The sequence below is a fragment of the Orbicella franksi genome, chromosome 1 (genome assembly GCF_964199315.1).
Source record: "Orbicella franksi chromosome 1, jaOrbFran1.1, whole genome shotgun sequence".
In the NCBI taxonomy this organism is placed as follows: Eukaryota; Metazoa; Cnidaria; class Anthozoa; order Scleractinia; family Merulinidae; genus Orbicella; species Orbicella franksi.
This window is the reverse complement of record NC_138145.1, coordinates 29,017,440-29,033,039: the sequence shown is the minus strand read 5'-3', so window position 1 is coordinate 29,033,039 and position 15,600 is coordinate 29,017,440. Positions and strand designations below refer to the sequence as shown.

At 37.9% G+C, this 15,600-nt stretch overlaps 3 protein-coding genes, 1 long non-coding RNA gene, 1 other non-coding gene and 1 pseudogene across 7 annotated transcripts in view; 5 read left to right on the top strand and 1 right to left on the bottom strand.

The window, feature by feature from the left end:
• The first annotated feature begins 226 nt into the window (after positions 1-226).
• LOC145491792 (histone H2A pseudogene) lies at positions 227-658 on the top strand (annotated as a pseudogene).
• Positions 659-2,180: 1,522 nt separating this feature from the next.
• Trnaa-ggc (transfer RNA alanine (anticodon GGC)) lies at positions 2,181-2,256 on the top strand. Its single transcript has one exon. It is a non-coding gene; the product is annotated as a tRNA-Ala (tRNA).
• Positions 2,257-3,579: 1,323 nt separating this feature from the next.
• LOC145491703 (uncharacterized) lies at positions 3,580-7,226 on the top strand. Its single transcript, XM_081470982.1, has 6 exons — positions 3,580-3,654; positions 4,811-5,028; positions 5,412-5,663; positions 6,077-6,258; positions 6,666-6,713; positions 7,045-7,226. The coding sequence occupies exons 1-6, from the start codon at positions 3,580-3,582 to the stop codon at positions 7,224-7,226; spliced, it is 957 nt and encodes a 318-aa protein (XP_081327108.1).
• Positions 7,227-8,771: 1,545 nt separating this feature from the next.
• LOC145483978 (uncharacterized) lies at positions 8,772-9,625 on the top strand. Its single transcript, XM_081462570.1, has 3 exons — positions 8,772-8,906; positions 9,027-9,077; positions 9,164-9,625. Exons 1-3 carry the CDS (start codon positions 8,784-8,786, stop codon positions 9,365-9,367), a joined length of 378 nt encoding a protein of 125 aa, XP_081318696.1. The 5' UTR covers positions 8,772-8,783; the 3' UTR covers positions 9,368-9,625.
• Positions 9,626-10,168: 543 nt separating this feature from the next.
• Positions 10,169-13,279, bottom strand: LOC145501145 (uncharacterized). Of its 2 annotated transcripts, XR_014051193.1 has the most exons (4): positions 13,006-13,279; positions 11,142-11,403; positions 10,928-11,009; positions 10,169-10,306 (listed from the first exon to the last, which is right to left on the bottom strand). It is a non-coding gene; the product is annotated as an uncharacterized LOC145501145 (long non-coding RNA). The 2 variants fall into 2 exon arrangements; XR_014051189.1 differs by lacking the exon at positions 10,169-10,306 and having other exon boundaries at positions 10,442-11,009.
• A 98-nt stretch (positions 13,280-13,377) lies between these two features.
• LOC145501302 (E3 ubiquitin-protein ligase NEDD4-like) overlaps positions 13,378-15,600 on the top strand; it is a 37,909-nt gene continuing 35,686 nt past the window's right edge. For both annotated transcript variants that reach the window (XM_081480796.1, XM_081480788.1), the window contains exons 1-3: positions 13,378-13,880; positions 14,001-14,077; positions 15,512-15,596. In XM_081480796.1, coding sequence (XP_081336922.1) covers positions 13,827-13,880; positions 14,001-14,077; positions 15,512-15,596 — 216 coding nt within the window. In that variant the 5' untranslated portion in view covers positions 13,378-13,826. The remainder of the gene's footprint in view (positions 13,881-14,000; positions 14,078-15,511; positions 15,597-15,600) is intronic.

Here is a 15,600-nt window from a genome sequence, read left to right as displayed (position 1 = left end):
AAAACTGACTCAAAACTGACGTTTTACCTAAGTAATTCTTATTAGCTGTTTGATGCGAACCTTGGAGGAAACAGCACGTACATTTCCGCCAAAGTAAGTTGCTTTTCTATTGGACGAAATGGATCCTACCCGACACTATAAATTTCACGAAAGCGCAGAAAATTGTAGTTGTATCATTCTAAACTGCTTGGATCTAGGAACATTAATTTAGATTTGAGACGAAAGAATGGTGTATTCCCAGAGTAAATCTCCCAGAAAACCTATTGGAGGGAAAGGAAAGAAAAAGTTCACCCTCAGCAAAAGAAGTCGCTCTTCAAGAGCAGGATTGCAGTTTCCAGTGAGCCGTGTACACAAGTTTCTACGCCAGAGGAAGTATACTGAACACATTGCGGCGGGTGCCCCAGTTTACTTGGCGGCAGTTCTCGAGTATTTGGTCGCTGAAATACTCGAATTGAGCGGAAACGTGGCCCGGGAAAGCAGAAGAAGGCGGATAAACCCCCGCAGCATTCAGCTCGCCGTGCGAAGCGACGAGGAGCTGAATCAGCTGTTGCCAAAAGTTATCTTTCCAAACTCCGGCGTGTTGCCGAATATTCACGCTGTTCTGCTAAAGAAGCCCCCGAGGAAGTACAGCAAAAGACGAACAGATACTAACGAGTGATCGCTGAGTTTCTAAAAAACACAAAAGGCTCTTTTAGGAGCCACCAAATAAAATGAAGTCTTTGACGGCAGAATGCCCACGTGGTTCGCTAATTGCTTCCTTGTATGATGTTACCAAGTCCTACCAAATATGACGAGACTCGATATCTTCTGGGGTCTGCATTCATGGGTGGGTTAAGTCAACTACGATGAATATCAAGAGATAGAAGATAAAAAAGAAAGTAGACCAAAAACCGCTTTAATCAGTTTTATCGCAATTCCTTCCCCCCCATTCCCCGCCCAGCAAGGCGCGGGTAGCCCTTGGCGGGGGAAAAAAGGGCGCGAAAATATATGGCACACCGTTTCCGGCGAGTGATACGTACGACGAAAATACCTTTCCATATGATCGAAAGTAGATCAGGGATGAAACTTTACCTCTTCAAACGGGAATGCACGGCTACGAAAACGACGAATTCGTAAAAGGTGAAGTGAACTGGTCACTTATTCCCTCTGCAAGGTGATTTTGTTGTAACTGAAAATTTCTGCATCTGAAGACACGGTTGGAAAATCTTTGATGACGTCTAAAAAATATAGCTTTATCAATCTTACAACATTGTGGTACGAACGTTTTTATCAGGAGCTCGCAAACTGTAAGGAGGCACGAAAAATCCGTGGACTTTGACGCGATTGAGGAAAATTTACAGCTATCAACCAACGATCTGAATAGGTAATGAATATTCTTATTCTGTAGGGGCAATTTTATTACAATTAAAAGGAAAGTTGAGAACTTACATGAGATACCTGTAAGTTTATGCTGGAATTCATGAAAACATTCAATAGACTTCCCACCCTTTAAATTATCAAAATTAAAGTGAAAACTGACAACCAAATTTTTTCCCCCCCGTCCTCTTTAATTAAAACATAGGCACGCAAGGCGTGCAAGAGTTATTTTTTTGTCTGTGAAGTGTTGGAGATAGGAGCATTCATGGAGCTGTTTACAGTAATGATTTGGTTAATTTGACAAGTCTTTGGTTGCGATGTACAGTAAGAAAGAAACTGGGAATTTATGATGTACATGCGATGTTACATCGGTCATGGTAAGATAGCTAAATAGTGAGCCATAAAATGTTTGACTGAACAAACTACAGTAATCTGACACATCTCCAGATTAATGTAGATACCTTCTTATTTTCTGAAAGTGAAGAATGATCATCGCAGTTAATTTTCCAATTTAAGCAATTGGAAAGAAGAAGCCTGAAAAAATCAGGGCTTCAACGGGATGTGAACCCGTGACCTCCGCGATGCCGTTGCGATGCTCTACCAACTGAGCTATGAAGCCACACATTGGGACCGAGGTCAATTAATTGAGTTCATATCTTACAACTTCACCGAAAATAGAAAGAAAGAGAAGAAAAACCTCTCCTGACACGTTGAAAGTCTGATCTAATTAAATTGCACTTCAACTTGGTGTCACGCAGTCTTCAAAGAACATTTGAACAGTAAATTTTATACTTTTTACTTTTTTAACCTCGCTCCCAATGTGTGGCTTCATATTAGCTCAGTTGGTAGAGCATTGCACCGGCATCGCAGAGGTCACGGGTTCGAATCCTGTTGAAGCCCTGATTTTTTCAGGCTTCTTTTTTCCAATTGCTTAAATTGGAAAATTAACTGCGATGATCATTCTTCACTTTCATCTACAACCGCAGTTCATATATGAATGATTTCATATAAACTTCACATCTTATTTTCTAGCAGGCAATTTGATTTGTTCTTTGATACAACCCGCACTGTGATTGGTGTGACACACACATGCATAACTCCCTCACTCACCAATCACATAGCTGCTTCCAACCCCCAAGAGGAATTTTTGCTAAAAAATACTCAAGTTATTTAAGAGACTTTTTCGCATTTTATACGAGTAGTAAGTTTACCCTTTTTACACAACACAACACAACTTCACCAAAAATAGAAAGAAAGAGAAAAAAAACCTCTCCTGACACGTTGAAAGTCTGATCTAATTAAATTGCACTTTAACTTGGTGTCACGCAGTCTTCAAAGAACATTTGAACAGTTTTTATACTTTTTACTTTTAAAAATATCGGACTGAAATGAATGTCATTAAATAAAACTATTAAACTGCTACTGCAGAGACGTAAAAACTGTCCAGAAATGAAAGCTTTTTTGTTTAATATCCTGGAAACAATAGCCGATAACTTGTCAGGTCTAATTGAATTTACTCCCATACAAAAAACAAAAGTGTTAAGTTACCATTTGTTACTGAAGATAGCAAACATCTCGTGGGAAAGAGTGGCGACGATTCATCAGCTCTAATTGAATTTACTCCCTTGTGAAAAACAAGAGTGTCAAATTACACTTTGTAACTAAAAAATAAAAATATCTCGTTATATTTGCATGCAACAAGAACAAAACAATCCTTACCCGCACTTACTATTGTAAACGTTAGAACTGTTTCAAATCTAAATAGTCTCGTCTCCTCTAAAACGTGTCCTAAGAACTAGAAGCGACAATTCGTAACTAATTGAATTTACTCCTTGTGAAAAACAAAAGTATCAAGTTACCTTCGTAACTAAAAATGAAAATATCCCGTGCATTTGCATACTACTAACTCACGAACTGTTTCAAACCTCAAGGCTCATCTCGTTCCTAACTAAAATCCTCAGCCAATATATGAATACTTCCTCCTCTTTCATAGAAGAATAAATATGGCCGTTCTGAACTCTATCGGGATCAAATCTTCTCACATACCATTTAGCTTTACAACAAGAAATTTGATTGGCTGTTTATAGTAGATCCAATCTGATTGGTGTGACATACATACATCTCTCACTCACTCACTCACTCATCCATTGACCCGTCCATAACATACCCGATGCGCTGACTAAGAGGCATTTTTTTTACAAAAAAATAACTCAATTATTTAATATGCCAACTTCTGTGGCAACAATATTTCTTCCTGCCAGGGAACATAAAAGAAGTGGACATGATCTGCCAGTTGGGGTAAGATACACTCATTATAATGAGGATAAGTATAGTAAAAACCTGCAAGCAAGAACCTGCATTTTTTGAAGTCTGGCAAAATAGGTTCTTGTATTTTGGCATACTTATTGGCAATTTAGGCCAAGTAGGTTCTTAATTAGGTTCTTAATTTCTATGAAGGAGATATAGTTGTTGATTACCAGAAAAATAAATAAATTTGGGTTTGGTCCTTGAATATACAGCATTTACTCACAACTGTACTAAGCTTAGTATTTTCTCATAATATAAATTTGCAATCTCGAAGTCACACTCCTTGGTCGAAATGTTTATCATAACCCACATTTAGGAACCTGCTTGATCTTACTTGGCTAAAAAGGTTCTTATACTTTTGGGTATTAAAATGGCAAATTTTTGCCTGCAGGTTCTTAAACCTCTAAGTTCTTACATGTGGGTTTTAACTGTGTGTCATGGAAAAATTATGTACCTTTCATCGATCCATTCCTACCATTGCCAGTCTTCTATCAACACCGAACAATGACTTGGAAAAAAAAAATGGCCAATTGATCACTTGTTGACTTGGTTAAAAGAAACACTACCAGTCATTTCTAATGAAATGTTCCTCTCAGACATTGGCAAGCACCCTTGACAGTATTGGTTTGAGTTTATACTGGTCTGCTGCTCACACTAACCCAAATAGCAGCTTTTTTTAGGGTGAGGGGGCATGTATTTTATCACTGACAGAATATATAGTTCGCACATTTTTGTGCCTGGGGGAACTCCCTTATATAAAGGATGGGGGTGCTCATCAGAAATCTTGAAAAAGACTCCCTAAGAGGTACGAAGAACCTGTTTGTGAACATGGCTTAAAATTTTTCCACGCCTAAGAGGTATCAATTTTAAGGCAATACATTATCTCCTGTCATATTTCTTTTTGGCTCCTTACCCTAAAAGGTACCGCAAAAGCTCCCGCTATGGACCTTATGAGGCTGAACGCCTAAGAGGTATAAAAACCACTTTCTAACCCCTAAAAGGTATAAAGAGCACCCCCATCCTTTTTTATATATGGGAATCCCCCGAGATTTTGTCAGTATGTCTAGACTACTGGCAGTGAACCCAGCTTAGCTTGCAGGTCATCATGTGTCTCTTGTATTAATAGGCTGTATATTTTGTGGTTTAGGTTTGTAGCAAAGTTGTGGCAAGAACTTCTGAGCAGTGTGGCCATGAAAAACCGACTACCTCTGTTCCTTTGAAAGGATATCTTCCACATCCTTCAAAACTGAAGAAAAGAAAGCGAAGGCATTACAAAAACACACTCTCCACAAGTCGCAATCACTATGGTTTTGATGTGACTGCCCATGTTGCACAGTTAAAAAGAAAGCAGGCTGAATTTAACTGGTAAAAGAGTTAACTCATCTCTTTGATCTCTATACATGTATAAGTTCATGTTTTAGTTTCTATTTAAAGTGGGCATTAAACTTGAACTAAATGGCGTTCCACTACACAAAAATGAATAATCTCATTTGTTATCCTAACGTTGTGAAAGTTACAAAACATGACATTTCAGCCCATCAGTGAAAAGTGAAATAGTAGCTTTTTGGTACCAGGTACCCCTAATTTTAGTGCCACTGGTGACTGTGATAGTTAATCTGTTGTAGTTTTGAATCATAAACTGCATTTCATTATGGGACTTAAATGGTGGTAGGTTTTATACATGGCCCAACCAGGTATGTTGCATGTGGTTAATTTATCTTTCTTTTTTACTCTTCTTTTCTGGCAAGGCTCCCTGCCATTTTGGGAAATGACATGACATCTTCATCCTGTCAAGTTGATGAAGAGCCATGTCCTCCAGACAGCATTGGACAAGCTCAATGTGTTCCTAGCACCCCTACTTTAGTGAATGAATTGTTTGAGTTGCAGAGTGGAAATATACTGGAGTCATGGCAGCTACCAACTCTGCACAACAGTGGAAGTAGTAGGGCTGAAGTGGATTTATTCAACACTTACCATCAGGTAAATGATTACTTCAAAAAGTAAATTAAATATATTTTGTATGAAAGTGATACAGTGACTTAACTTCAATTGGAGGTATAGCACTCAGCATGGTATCTAGATCACTTAAGCTGTTCTACAATCCTAGAACAACACTCCCAATTTTGAAATGTTAATTATCAGATGACTATGAATGTAAAAACTGCTTCCGTGGTGGGTTGACTCTACCATACATGAAATGATCAATGTGCATTCTGGTGAGTTCTATCAATAAAACATTAAAACACAAAGAAGAAGATTTATGCAAGAAAATTAATGTAAGTAAAGTAGCAAGACGTTTTGACAACTTCATGTCATCATATTATTCCTTTTTTTATTTCAGCTAGAAATTGTTAATATTTCATCACAAGAAATGCAACAGTTTTACTCTACTTTTGTTCCACTCCTTTTAAATTTTACAGCCACCACAACTATCTGGGCACTATAGTATACCCTCATATGCTGTTGCAAGGCGGGAAATCCCACAAGAGGAACTCCGAGATGAACAAATTCACATAATATCCTTTTCAGATAACGAAATGCCCCTGCCTAATGAAACTAGATTTTTTTGTTACAGAGCATCTTCACTTGCACTTTAACCCACATAACCCATTGTGCTAAATCATTCAAAACATGAGTCATAGTTTGGATTAGCAGTTTGACTCAAGCTTAGTCTTTCTCTGCATAAAGTGTTGTACATGTCAAAATTTGAGCCTTAAGCATTAACTCATTAATTTTCTAGTAAATTGGTCACATCATGATAATTATAGAAATTGGTCACATCATGATAATTATCACCATAATCGTATCTATAACAAAATTCTTGATCGTGATTGGTTCTCTGCACACCTATTTGTCACGTAATCAGCGCGCGATCACGTGGGTGTCCAATTACAGGTATCCAATTTGAACCTTTTGTGATTGGATACCTGTAATGGATACCCACGTGATTTGCACGTCAATTATGTGCGCTTTAAAGGCTTCCTTCACAATGTTTTCTATAGTTATCAAAGCTTATGAAAAGCGCTACAGATGGAATTCGCTGAAAACTAGTTCTCAAAAGACATCTTTAATTCCAAAATTTGTTATAGATATGATTAATTAGTAATTGGACCTCGTGTCATACAATTCAGGGAGTAATCGTGCTTGTAATTTCAAATCGGCCTCATGCTTTGTGGTCGTCCAATTTTGAAATTACTCCCATGATTACTCTCTGAATTGTACTCCATTGTACTATTGCTATTCACCATAATGTTGTTGTCATTAAAGTGATAAAATTTTGTCAGTCAAGACAATATTGCTCTTTGCAATCAGCACCAACATCATCATCCTCAGTCAACATTGTCATAAGTTATAGGACTAAAAAATTTTCTACATGACCAGAAATGAAAGACTCCCTAACTTTGAAATACAATCTCCACAGTGCCAGAAGTTTGCCTGACTTTGACAGTTTCAGTTCAAGAATTGAACAGCCAAGTTGGACGGCATGGCTGAATCAACAGCACCCTCCATTTTCACCAGGAAACCTCTATTTTCCAATCAGAAGGCCTCTAAAAGAGGAATGATATCATGTGAAAAGAGTGATATTTTTACTAATGCATGTTAACTCAGCATCACCTGATTAGTTTGAGAGCAGTAGCCAAAAATGTTTATTTTCCATGTGACCAGCTCAGTCAGGAATAAATTGTCTCAAGAAGTTTGTTGATTGACTCATGTACAGTCCGGAATATCCCGATAAATTAGGACAGTCATGACGTCATGAGGCTATTGTTAGCAGGGAAAATGGCGGACCTTCCATGCGGACCAAGAAAATATGTTGTTTCCAGTCTCGCATAGAGTCTGGCCAGCATTATCCAGGACTTTTTGCGACCAAACGTTGAGAAGAAGAACAAGCGGCCATTTTGGTAGTGGGAGAACGTATAACATTTTGGATATCTACAATTTATCGTTGCTGGAATATAAGAACACGCGCGTGCTGTCGATTTCGGCCCGATAATCCCTAGATAAGAGGAAAGCCTCAATTCTCATATCGATCATTTCTGTGCTTAGAAAAATGCAGAGTAAAGATGCTTACCGATTGTACGGTCTCTTTCCAAAGAATGATAACAGCAGCTCGTCAAACGTGACCCGCATTGCGTTCTGTGGTGCTTCCTTCGGTCCGAGGATAATCGTTACCTGGGCAGAATTGTCTGTGACATGGAACGCGAACACAAACTTTCCTTTTATTTTATAATTTGGACAGTATTTAACTCAATTCGCGATAAATATATACCTCCTGAAGGCCCGCATTCATGGCATTGGAAAGTATTCGCGACTCTTTTTGTCCGCCATCTTAAATCTCTTGGTTTGCTGTGAAAAACAACATTCCAATCAAAACACGCATTCTCATTGGTTGAAACGTGAGTTTCGTGACATCACAGATGTCCTAATTTATCGGGATATTCCGGACTGATGTACTTGGTTTGAGAACCCAATAAAAAATGTGTGACGTCTTTATCACAAATTATCTCCACTTTGGCTTCCACCTCTCACCTCTCCTACCCCTCCTAGCGACAGAGCTGAAAAACGACTGCGCATGCTCATTCGCGCGCGCCGAGAAACTGGGAAAGACAACATAAAACCATAGCAACGTATACGTAAAATGGCGGGCATTTTTGAAAAATTTAAGAGCGCTGAGAGTTTTCGCTTGGGCTAAGGAGTAAGTAAAAAGGTTAAGCTTGAAACTTTCCTTTAAGACCGGTCGATATTAGTTCTAAAACATATCTCCTGAACACCACACTTCCATCCTTGAACACTCATCGAAATTTTGCCGCGAAGTCGGAGTTCGTGCCGCGAAAATGCGGCTCGTGTTGCAGATTATGTTAATGAGTTTGATGTTCACGGAAACTTCCGGTGAGCGGACCTGTTGGTACCACAGAAAAACTAGAAAAGGCGAGGGATGCAAAGGGAAAATGCGGAGGTTCAATGCGGCAATAGCAAGGTATGTCGGTGGCACTACGAACAGCTGGGCATGTACTCGACACTGGACCAGAATAAACTGCGAAGTACATGGTTTTTGTGCATGTCCACTTCCTGTGCACTCAACTGATATTTCAACCAACATACCAGCGAGGTTTTATGAAATGTTTGACCGCATCGGACGTACTACGAGTGGTTACTGTCCTGGTGTGCGATGGTGTTCCAGTTGTAGGAAAAATGCAGACCAATTGTTTAAAGATGAACAAGATTACAGCCCTCCTCGAAAGGTATGGTTACTGGGAGGTTACAATAAGAACGCCCTTTAAAATGAGTGGCACATATTTCCGAGTTTCTTGTGACATGCAAATGTAAGACCGGTACAAATAAGTTCCTTTTGATGATTTCAGAGAAAAAGTACTGATGTGACATTCCATCACACCTCACCCATGCCAAAACAGGTACTTCTCATAATTTTGTATCATATTTGATGCCAGCTATGTAAAATCAGTTCGAAATAACAAACCTCTTGTTGCATTCTTCCTAGAAGTCACCGGAGGAAATGGATTTGTTGCTCAGAAAGGACACAAAAAAGTGCTGCACCTTGCTAACACAGCTTCATGTGGCAACACAACACCTCGCAGAGATAAAAGGTGTTTTTACTGTTTTGAAGCTGCTTGAATTAAAATTTAGCATCATAACAAAAACTCTGTACTTCTCACAAAAATATTTTAATTTTTGTCATGGTTGATTTTTCTATTACAGAGTCAACAATTGAAAAGAAGTTGGAAGCATTTCAAAAGGCCCTGTACAGACATCAAATAACCACCCCAGACCAGAAAATTTACAATCCAGAGGCAATGAAACAGTTTACAGACAAAAATAGCCCTGGACTCTTTGAGGACATCCTTAACTGTTTAAGTGGAAGAAAAAGCTTGTCCAACAGAAGGAGAGAGATGCAAGAGCAGAGAGTGGCGTCCCTAATCCACATAATGGCCTATTTTAAGTAACAAACTTTAAATGAAGTGAGCTACCTGTTAGAAAATTGTTTTTCATTCATTGTTCATAGGGGTTGTAACAATAGAAGCAAATTACTTTTACCTACATGACAGGTCACAAAAAACATCTGCATTGCAAAAGGACAGTGGCTTATACACAGCTAGTTGTGGCATGTCCTTGCAAGGCCTATCTACTGGTCAGATTTTAGGATACAGCACCACGCCTAGGAACGTGCAGCAGTTAAAAGCAGACATTGCTAAAGATCATGCCAACTACATATCACAACAGTTGCAGAGAGTAAATGAGGTCAGTCTGCAAATAAATAAGCAATTCCAATCAACAAATGGCTTCATGCACACTACCAAAAAAATATCATTGAAAAAAAAGCCATTTTGGCTAATTAATTTAATTTAATTTCAATTATAGCCTTCCTCAAAAGGTATGGTTCCTGGGAGGTTACAATAAGAACGCCCTTTAAAATGAGTGGCACATATTTCCAAGTTTCTTGTGACATGCAAATGTAAAACCAGTACAAATAAATTCCTTTGTCCAGTCCTTTGTTCCACAGTACCACCATGGTCAGCAGAGTGAATCCAACTTGTGGCTTATTACAGGGAAAAGTGCAGAATTTCTTCTTGATCTGTTTAAGAGCATTTCACAGAACTGCCACAAATCAGACCAGGTAACAATCCTGAAAATAAAAAAAAAGTCATAAAATTAATAAATACAGAAGTCTAAACCATTTATTATACCATCATAAAACAATACGAGAATTTGATGATGCAAAGAAAGCAAGCATTTTCCACATTTCTTAAGTATTGTCAAATTCCTGAGGTGTGTTAAGACAGTTTAAGTAAAATGCGTGGTTTAGGCTTCTTTACATGATTCTTAGATATGCAGGATAAGGATATGCAGACATAGATATAAAATGTACCAAACAATAGAATGAATATTAAAATGAACAAACATAATTAATGAATACTGATAACATCTCTGACTTAAAAAATGGAAAATAAAAACAAACAAACAAAATTACTAACATCATGTTTTCCTCATAATAAATGTACATGTACTACTGACATGCACATAATTTAATTTTTCAACATTTCATTTATTTGACTCAGGTTGAATGTCCAGTTGCAAATAATGGAAGACCAAAAGGGAAGCCACTGTACCATCTCCCAACATTTGAAACCACAGTAGACACCAAGTGTTTTCCACTAAGTTATAATCTCAATGATGTAGAGCCAGGCCAACAACTTCACCCAGATATTTATTGTGATTTTCCAACTTGTACAAAAGAAACAGATACCATTGTTAGACTGGCCTGCTTCCACTGCTTTCACCAAGCTTGCTTGCCTTCAAATCATTGCTGTCTAATCTGTGCTGAACCACTGAAGAAAAAAAGTTCAAAAGTTAGCAAACACCTTCAACAATGGGCTTTTGTCGTCTAAAAATGCTAATGAAAGGTAAAATGATGATGATGATGAACTCCATAAAGATGAAAGCAATAATGCACCACTTACAGGCTTGAACATATCCGACGCTGAACTTTTCTACACCTCACCAGAATGGTCTCAAAAGGTTAAAAGCATCCTGGATACTTATGCAACTATCCCTCTTCCATCCCGGGCCAATCATTCATCCAGAAGTCAACCTTCAGCTACAAATACCTCGTCTCCCTCTAACAGCTCTTCTCAAGTTCTAACACTCATTATCATCCCTCCGAACCATCATGGCAATGTCACTTTCTGGTCATTCCCAAGCAGTATTTCACAGTCCACAATTCTAGGGAAAAAAGGAAGCAATGCCTGCACTTTTATTGCACTTTTGTTTAGCAAAAGGTTCTTTTCAGAAAATGTTCAAATTCCTCTGCTCAACAGTCCACTAAGCCAGACATGGGTGTACCAGCTAATTGTGCAAGGGATTTTAGTGGGTAACAGCATCTATGACTCAGTGACAAAAAACATTCCTCAAACATTTGGTGTTTACAAGCTCTACAATCATCTACGGTATTAAACAATGTAATTGGTGGCACCACTGTAGGACCTGAAATGCCTGTTAGCATTATCCCTGAAGCAAGTCCTGCAGCTAATTTACCTTTTCATTGGAGAACTGCTTTAACACACAGCAAAACATCTATTTTTATTTTAAATTCCAATACTGTCGTCTTTATTCCAACCACACAAGAATGGCAGTACTCCTTCGAATTACTTTCTTGGTTCAAGCAAGTCAACAATTTTCAGTTCACTCTTGGTACAGTCACTAATGTAAAGTTTCACTAACACCTCACTAAACTTTCCCAGCTTTTGAGCATTTTTAGTGTATATTTTGCTAGCTTCCTAAATTCCACTATTTAAACTACTTTTTAACCCATTAACTCCTGGAGCTTTTTGTCTAAAAAGCATTTTTTGGACATTTTGGACATCTTCAGGCTGGATATGAGCCAAATTAGCTGCAATCTACTCAAATAGCAGTTGCAACAGGACAGCATGCCTTTCTTTCCACCAGCATCGCGTTTTACGACATTTTGGCCAGGGCATATGCAGAAATCAAAGAGAAAGTGTGGTTTACATCTGTAAACTTTTCGTTTTTATTTTATTCATTTTTTTTCTCCTTTCCTTTTTCTCCCTTTCTTATATTTTTGCTGCAGTGATTGACCTTCTACTGGGCTTGCTTCCAGTTCAAGAATTCCCGAGAAAGCATCGTCGAGACAGGCAATTCTTACTGTTTGGTTGAGGGAAATTTTGCGCACAGTTTTTCACTCAAAGTTTTGAGCATTTCCGTGCATATTTCAGGCTCCATTGACTAATTTTTATAGTTACTTACTAAATTGACGGGGAGATAAATAAGGAAAGGCATCTGTAGAAATGTGCACCAAACTAAATTTGAACTCCGACTACTGTATCCAGAAAGTAAGCCTTTATAGACTCGTTATTAGCGAAATATAAGCTTAAATCCGCAAAGTCAAGGTCAGCCCATGAGAGCAGATATTTTTTTACCTTTCCAAATTCTCTGTTCAATTTCACAAGTAAGAATACTCAGCGTTCCATTAATTTTTCTGTCATATCTCCAGGAATGTTGAGTGGCAGGGTAAATACATAAATATTTCAAAATGAAGAAGAGAATCATTTCCTTTACAGTTTGTTCCCGTGAGGTCCAAAAGCATGCAACGAGTGCTCAAGTACAAATGTAAGCTGATGTGCTCAAATGCGAGCTTACGTGGCAGGTTTATCCTTGCGGGTCGGTTACATCTATATATAATTATTTGTAAAGAGCAAACACATTTGCATAGATGTATTGACAACAAGGGAGTTGAAATTTACACTTTTTTAATCTGTAAGTGGTATCCAAAATAAACTTAACAAGCGTAAAGCGGTCACTACTCACCATGGCGCTGCGACCGATGGCTGCTAGAATTTGCTGTGTTTAGACCGTCAATATAGCCAGAAATATGTTCAGGATATCAGGAACATCTGCTTGACTGAAATGACATTGAAAGTTCCATCTTCTCCATTTTTCTCGGATGATATTAGTCCAAAAAATTAACATCGAATGGCGCCAAAACTTTGCATTGATCAAACGATCGAAAATGCCACCACTCGTCGACTCACCCGCCAAAACCCTACGCATGCGCAGTCGTTTTTCAGCTCTGTCCCTCCTAGCAACTCTAACCTGGCCCCCACCCTCCCCTCCCCTTCATTTTTGGGCACTTCACAAGATTTTAATATTTTGAGTCGTTAATCCATGTAGGTGAAGGGGATGGGACGGTAAGCTTTAACTACAACATAAGTAAGAAGTAAAAATTCCGAACAGAAGTGTTGAAAATAAATAGAGACGATGGTAAAAAAAAATTCAGTTCGTCGATGAAAGCTTAAGCTTACCTTCATACTGACTATAACTTAAGTCGACCAATGCTGCCATTTTCCGTCATCGCTAAGGCGACCATAATATTTACATCCGTGTCAGAAAAGAACTGTGAAGTCATCTACAACTATAGCTTAATTATTCTTACGTAATATTCCGTAAAAGAAAACGTAGAATCACGTAGGATGTGTGTAAATACGCAACGTCGATCGTGTCCGCCTTGATTGGTTCTCCTCTGCTCAACACTAAATACCGCGTGAGGACTGGTTCTGGAACACGAAGGGATAAAATGGCCGCCATTACCTCAGAAGTGTAGTATTGTATTTATCGTGGTTATAGAGTCCATGGATTTGCCCCCGAGAACCAATTACGTCGTTCATGGTCTAAAACCTTCACGAGTGAGTATGTTATTGAACAGTAACGTTTTGCAGATGTTGTTTGTTGTCGTTCGTCGCTCGTCAACTGCGTTGTTTCTTGAATCCGGACTGTCATAATGCCAGTCTGTTTGTTTATTATAGAATCCATCAGTAAAAATTGTGCGGGTAGTCGTTCTTGAAGGTGTTGAATTGGCCAAGAAGGACATTTTTGGGCTGAGGTAGGACATAGCTTAACATTTTCGTCGATCTGGTTATTTGTCTGTATGTTTGTTCGGGCAAATTATTTGAATTTTTGCAACGCTAGTATCGCGTCTCACTTCAATGGAAATTTGATTGGATTGGATTCTCTGATTGACTTTGGCAGAAGTATTACGCTTTCCCACCATGTAACGGTTATAAGCTCTAAGTTTGAACGTAAAATCCAGACAGTTTAACGTGAGTTTGTGTTGAGCATGGTCACAGCAAATATTAAATAAAATTTACAATTGTATGTGTTAAAGACCTAATCTACATATAAGCTTACAAATACTCGCGTGAATTGACTGAATTGACCACTTGAAATAAATTCTTTATATGAGAACAAAATAACGAAAAGGCTTCTTAGTTTTTGAACCTAGCAAGATACATGTATGGGAAGAATTATTCGCTCAATATTGTTATCATTGACATTTTCATTTCTGTATTGTATAACGCCATTCAGTGACATACTGTACTTATTGTTATCACATGGCAAACTGGTCAACAATGCAGAGAAGCATTTTGATTGGTTTCCTGACTGGTCCAGACTTTGCAATATGTACTGTTATTAGACATTACTTGTGATTTAACTAATTTGCAACTGTATGTCTCAAGTGACTAAAGGATGTTCACGCTCAATTGATTCTGTTAGTAAAGTAGCTTTATCAAGTTAATAGAGTTTTTTATAATCTATTATACTACATATGGAATGATTGTCCTTGATTTCTTCTAAATGAAGTTAGTAGAATTCTACTAGGATACTAATGCAAGTGCTGCAATCTGATTGGCTGAGCTACTCGTATACTATTGGCCATTAGAATGCAGGGGCTGGAGGTCGTTGGCCTCATCAACTATAACCTCATAGAAATCTCAAGCTCATAATCTAATTGTTAATTATAACTATTTTAAAAACATTACTATTTTTTAAAGTAGTTGACCTTTGAGTCTGGAAATTTTTTCTGTGGAATGCCACTTCCTCTGTGCCTAAAATTGAATTATAGCTTGCAAAATTAAGCACAAGATCACAAGATCACAGACTTGCAAAAAAGGGGAATCATAAGTGAGCATTCCACCTATGATATTGTAACTAGTAGGTAAGATTAATATTGTCCTCAAGTGAATTTTAGTAATTATAAGTACATGAATCTGCATCAGTCTGGTAGTCTATCCTCAGTGGCAAAATGATCTGTCATAAACTGTTGTAGACTATTTTCATAACTAAATGTTCATCATATTGACAATAAATTCCAGTTTCTATTCATGACAGTAAATTAATATTAATTTATTACTCACTTTAATTCAAGTATTTTTATGAATGTCACTTAAAATAATATTTAATTTTCATATGTACTGTAGTATCTGTGTACTTTTTCATCTTAAGACTTATTTATTTTGATTTGTTATCTTTTGTTTAGTGATCCTTACTGTAAAATAAAACTGTTTAGGGGAGACAGGGAATATGGAGAAATAGATGCTGTTTGTACTGAAACTATAAAAAAGGTGA

What these genes read in the sequence shown, in the direction of transcription:
- LOC145491703 (XM_081470982.1), top strand. Translation starts at nt 3,580, where the DNA reads ATGCCAACTTCTGTGGCAACAATATTTCTTCCTGCCAGGGAACATAAA. An exon ending in GACATGATCTGCCAGTTGGG is followed by an intron (nt 3,655 to 4,810) that starts GTAAGATACACT and finishes TTTGTGGTTTAG; the next exon opens with GTTTGTAGCAAAGTTGTGGC. An exon ending in AAGCAGGCTGAATTTAACTG is followed by an intron (nt 5,029 to 5,411) that starts GTAAAAGAGTTA and finishes TTTTCTGGCAAG; the next exon opens with GCTCCCTGCCATTTTGGGAA.
- LOC145483978 (XM_081462570.1), top strand. Translation starts at nt 8,784, where the DNA reads ATGTTTGACCGCATCGGACGTACTACGAGTGGTTACTGTCCTGGTGTG. An exon ending in ATTACAGCCCTCCTCGAAAG is followed by an intron (nt 8,907 to 9,026) that starts GTATGGTTACTG and finishes TGATGATTTCAG; the next exon opens with AGAAAAAGTACTGATGTGAC. An exon ending in CCTCACCCATGCCAAAACAG is followed by an intron (nt 9,078 to 9,163) that starts GTACTTCTCATA and finishes CATTCTTCCTAG; the next exon opens with AAGTCACCGGAGGAAATGGA.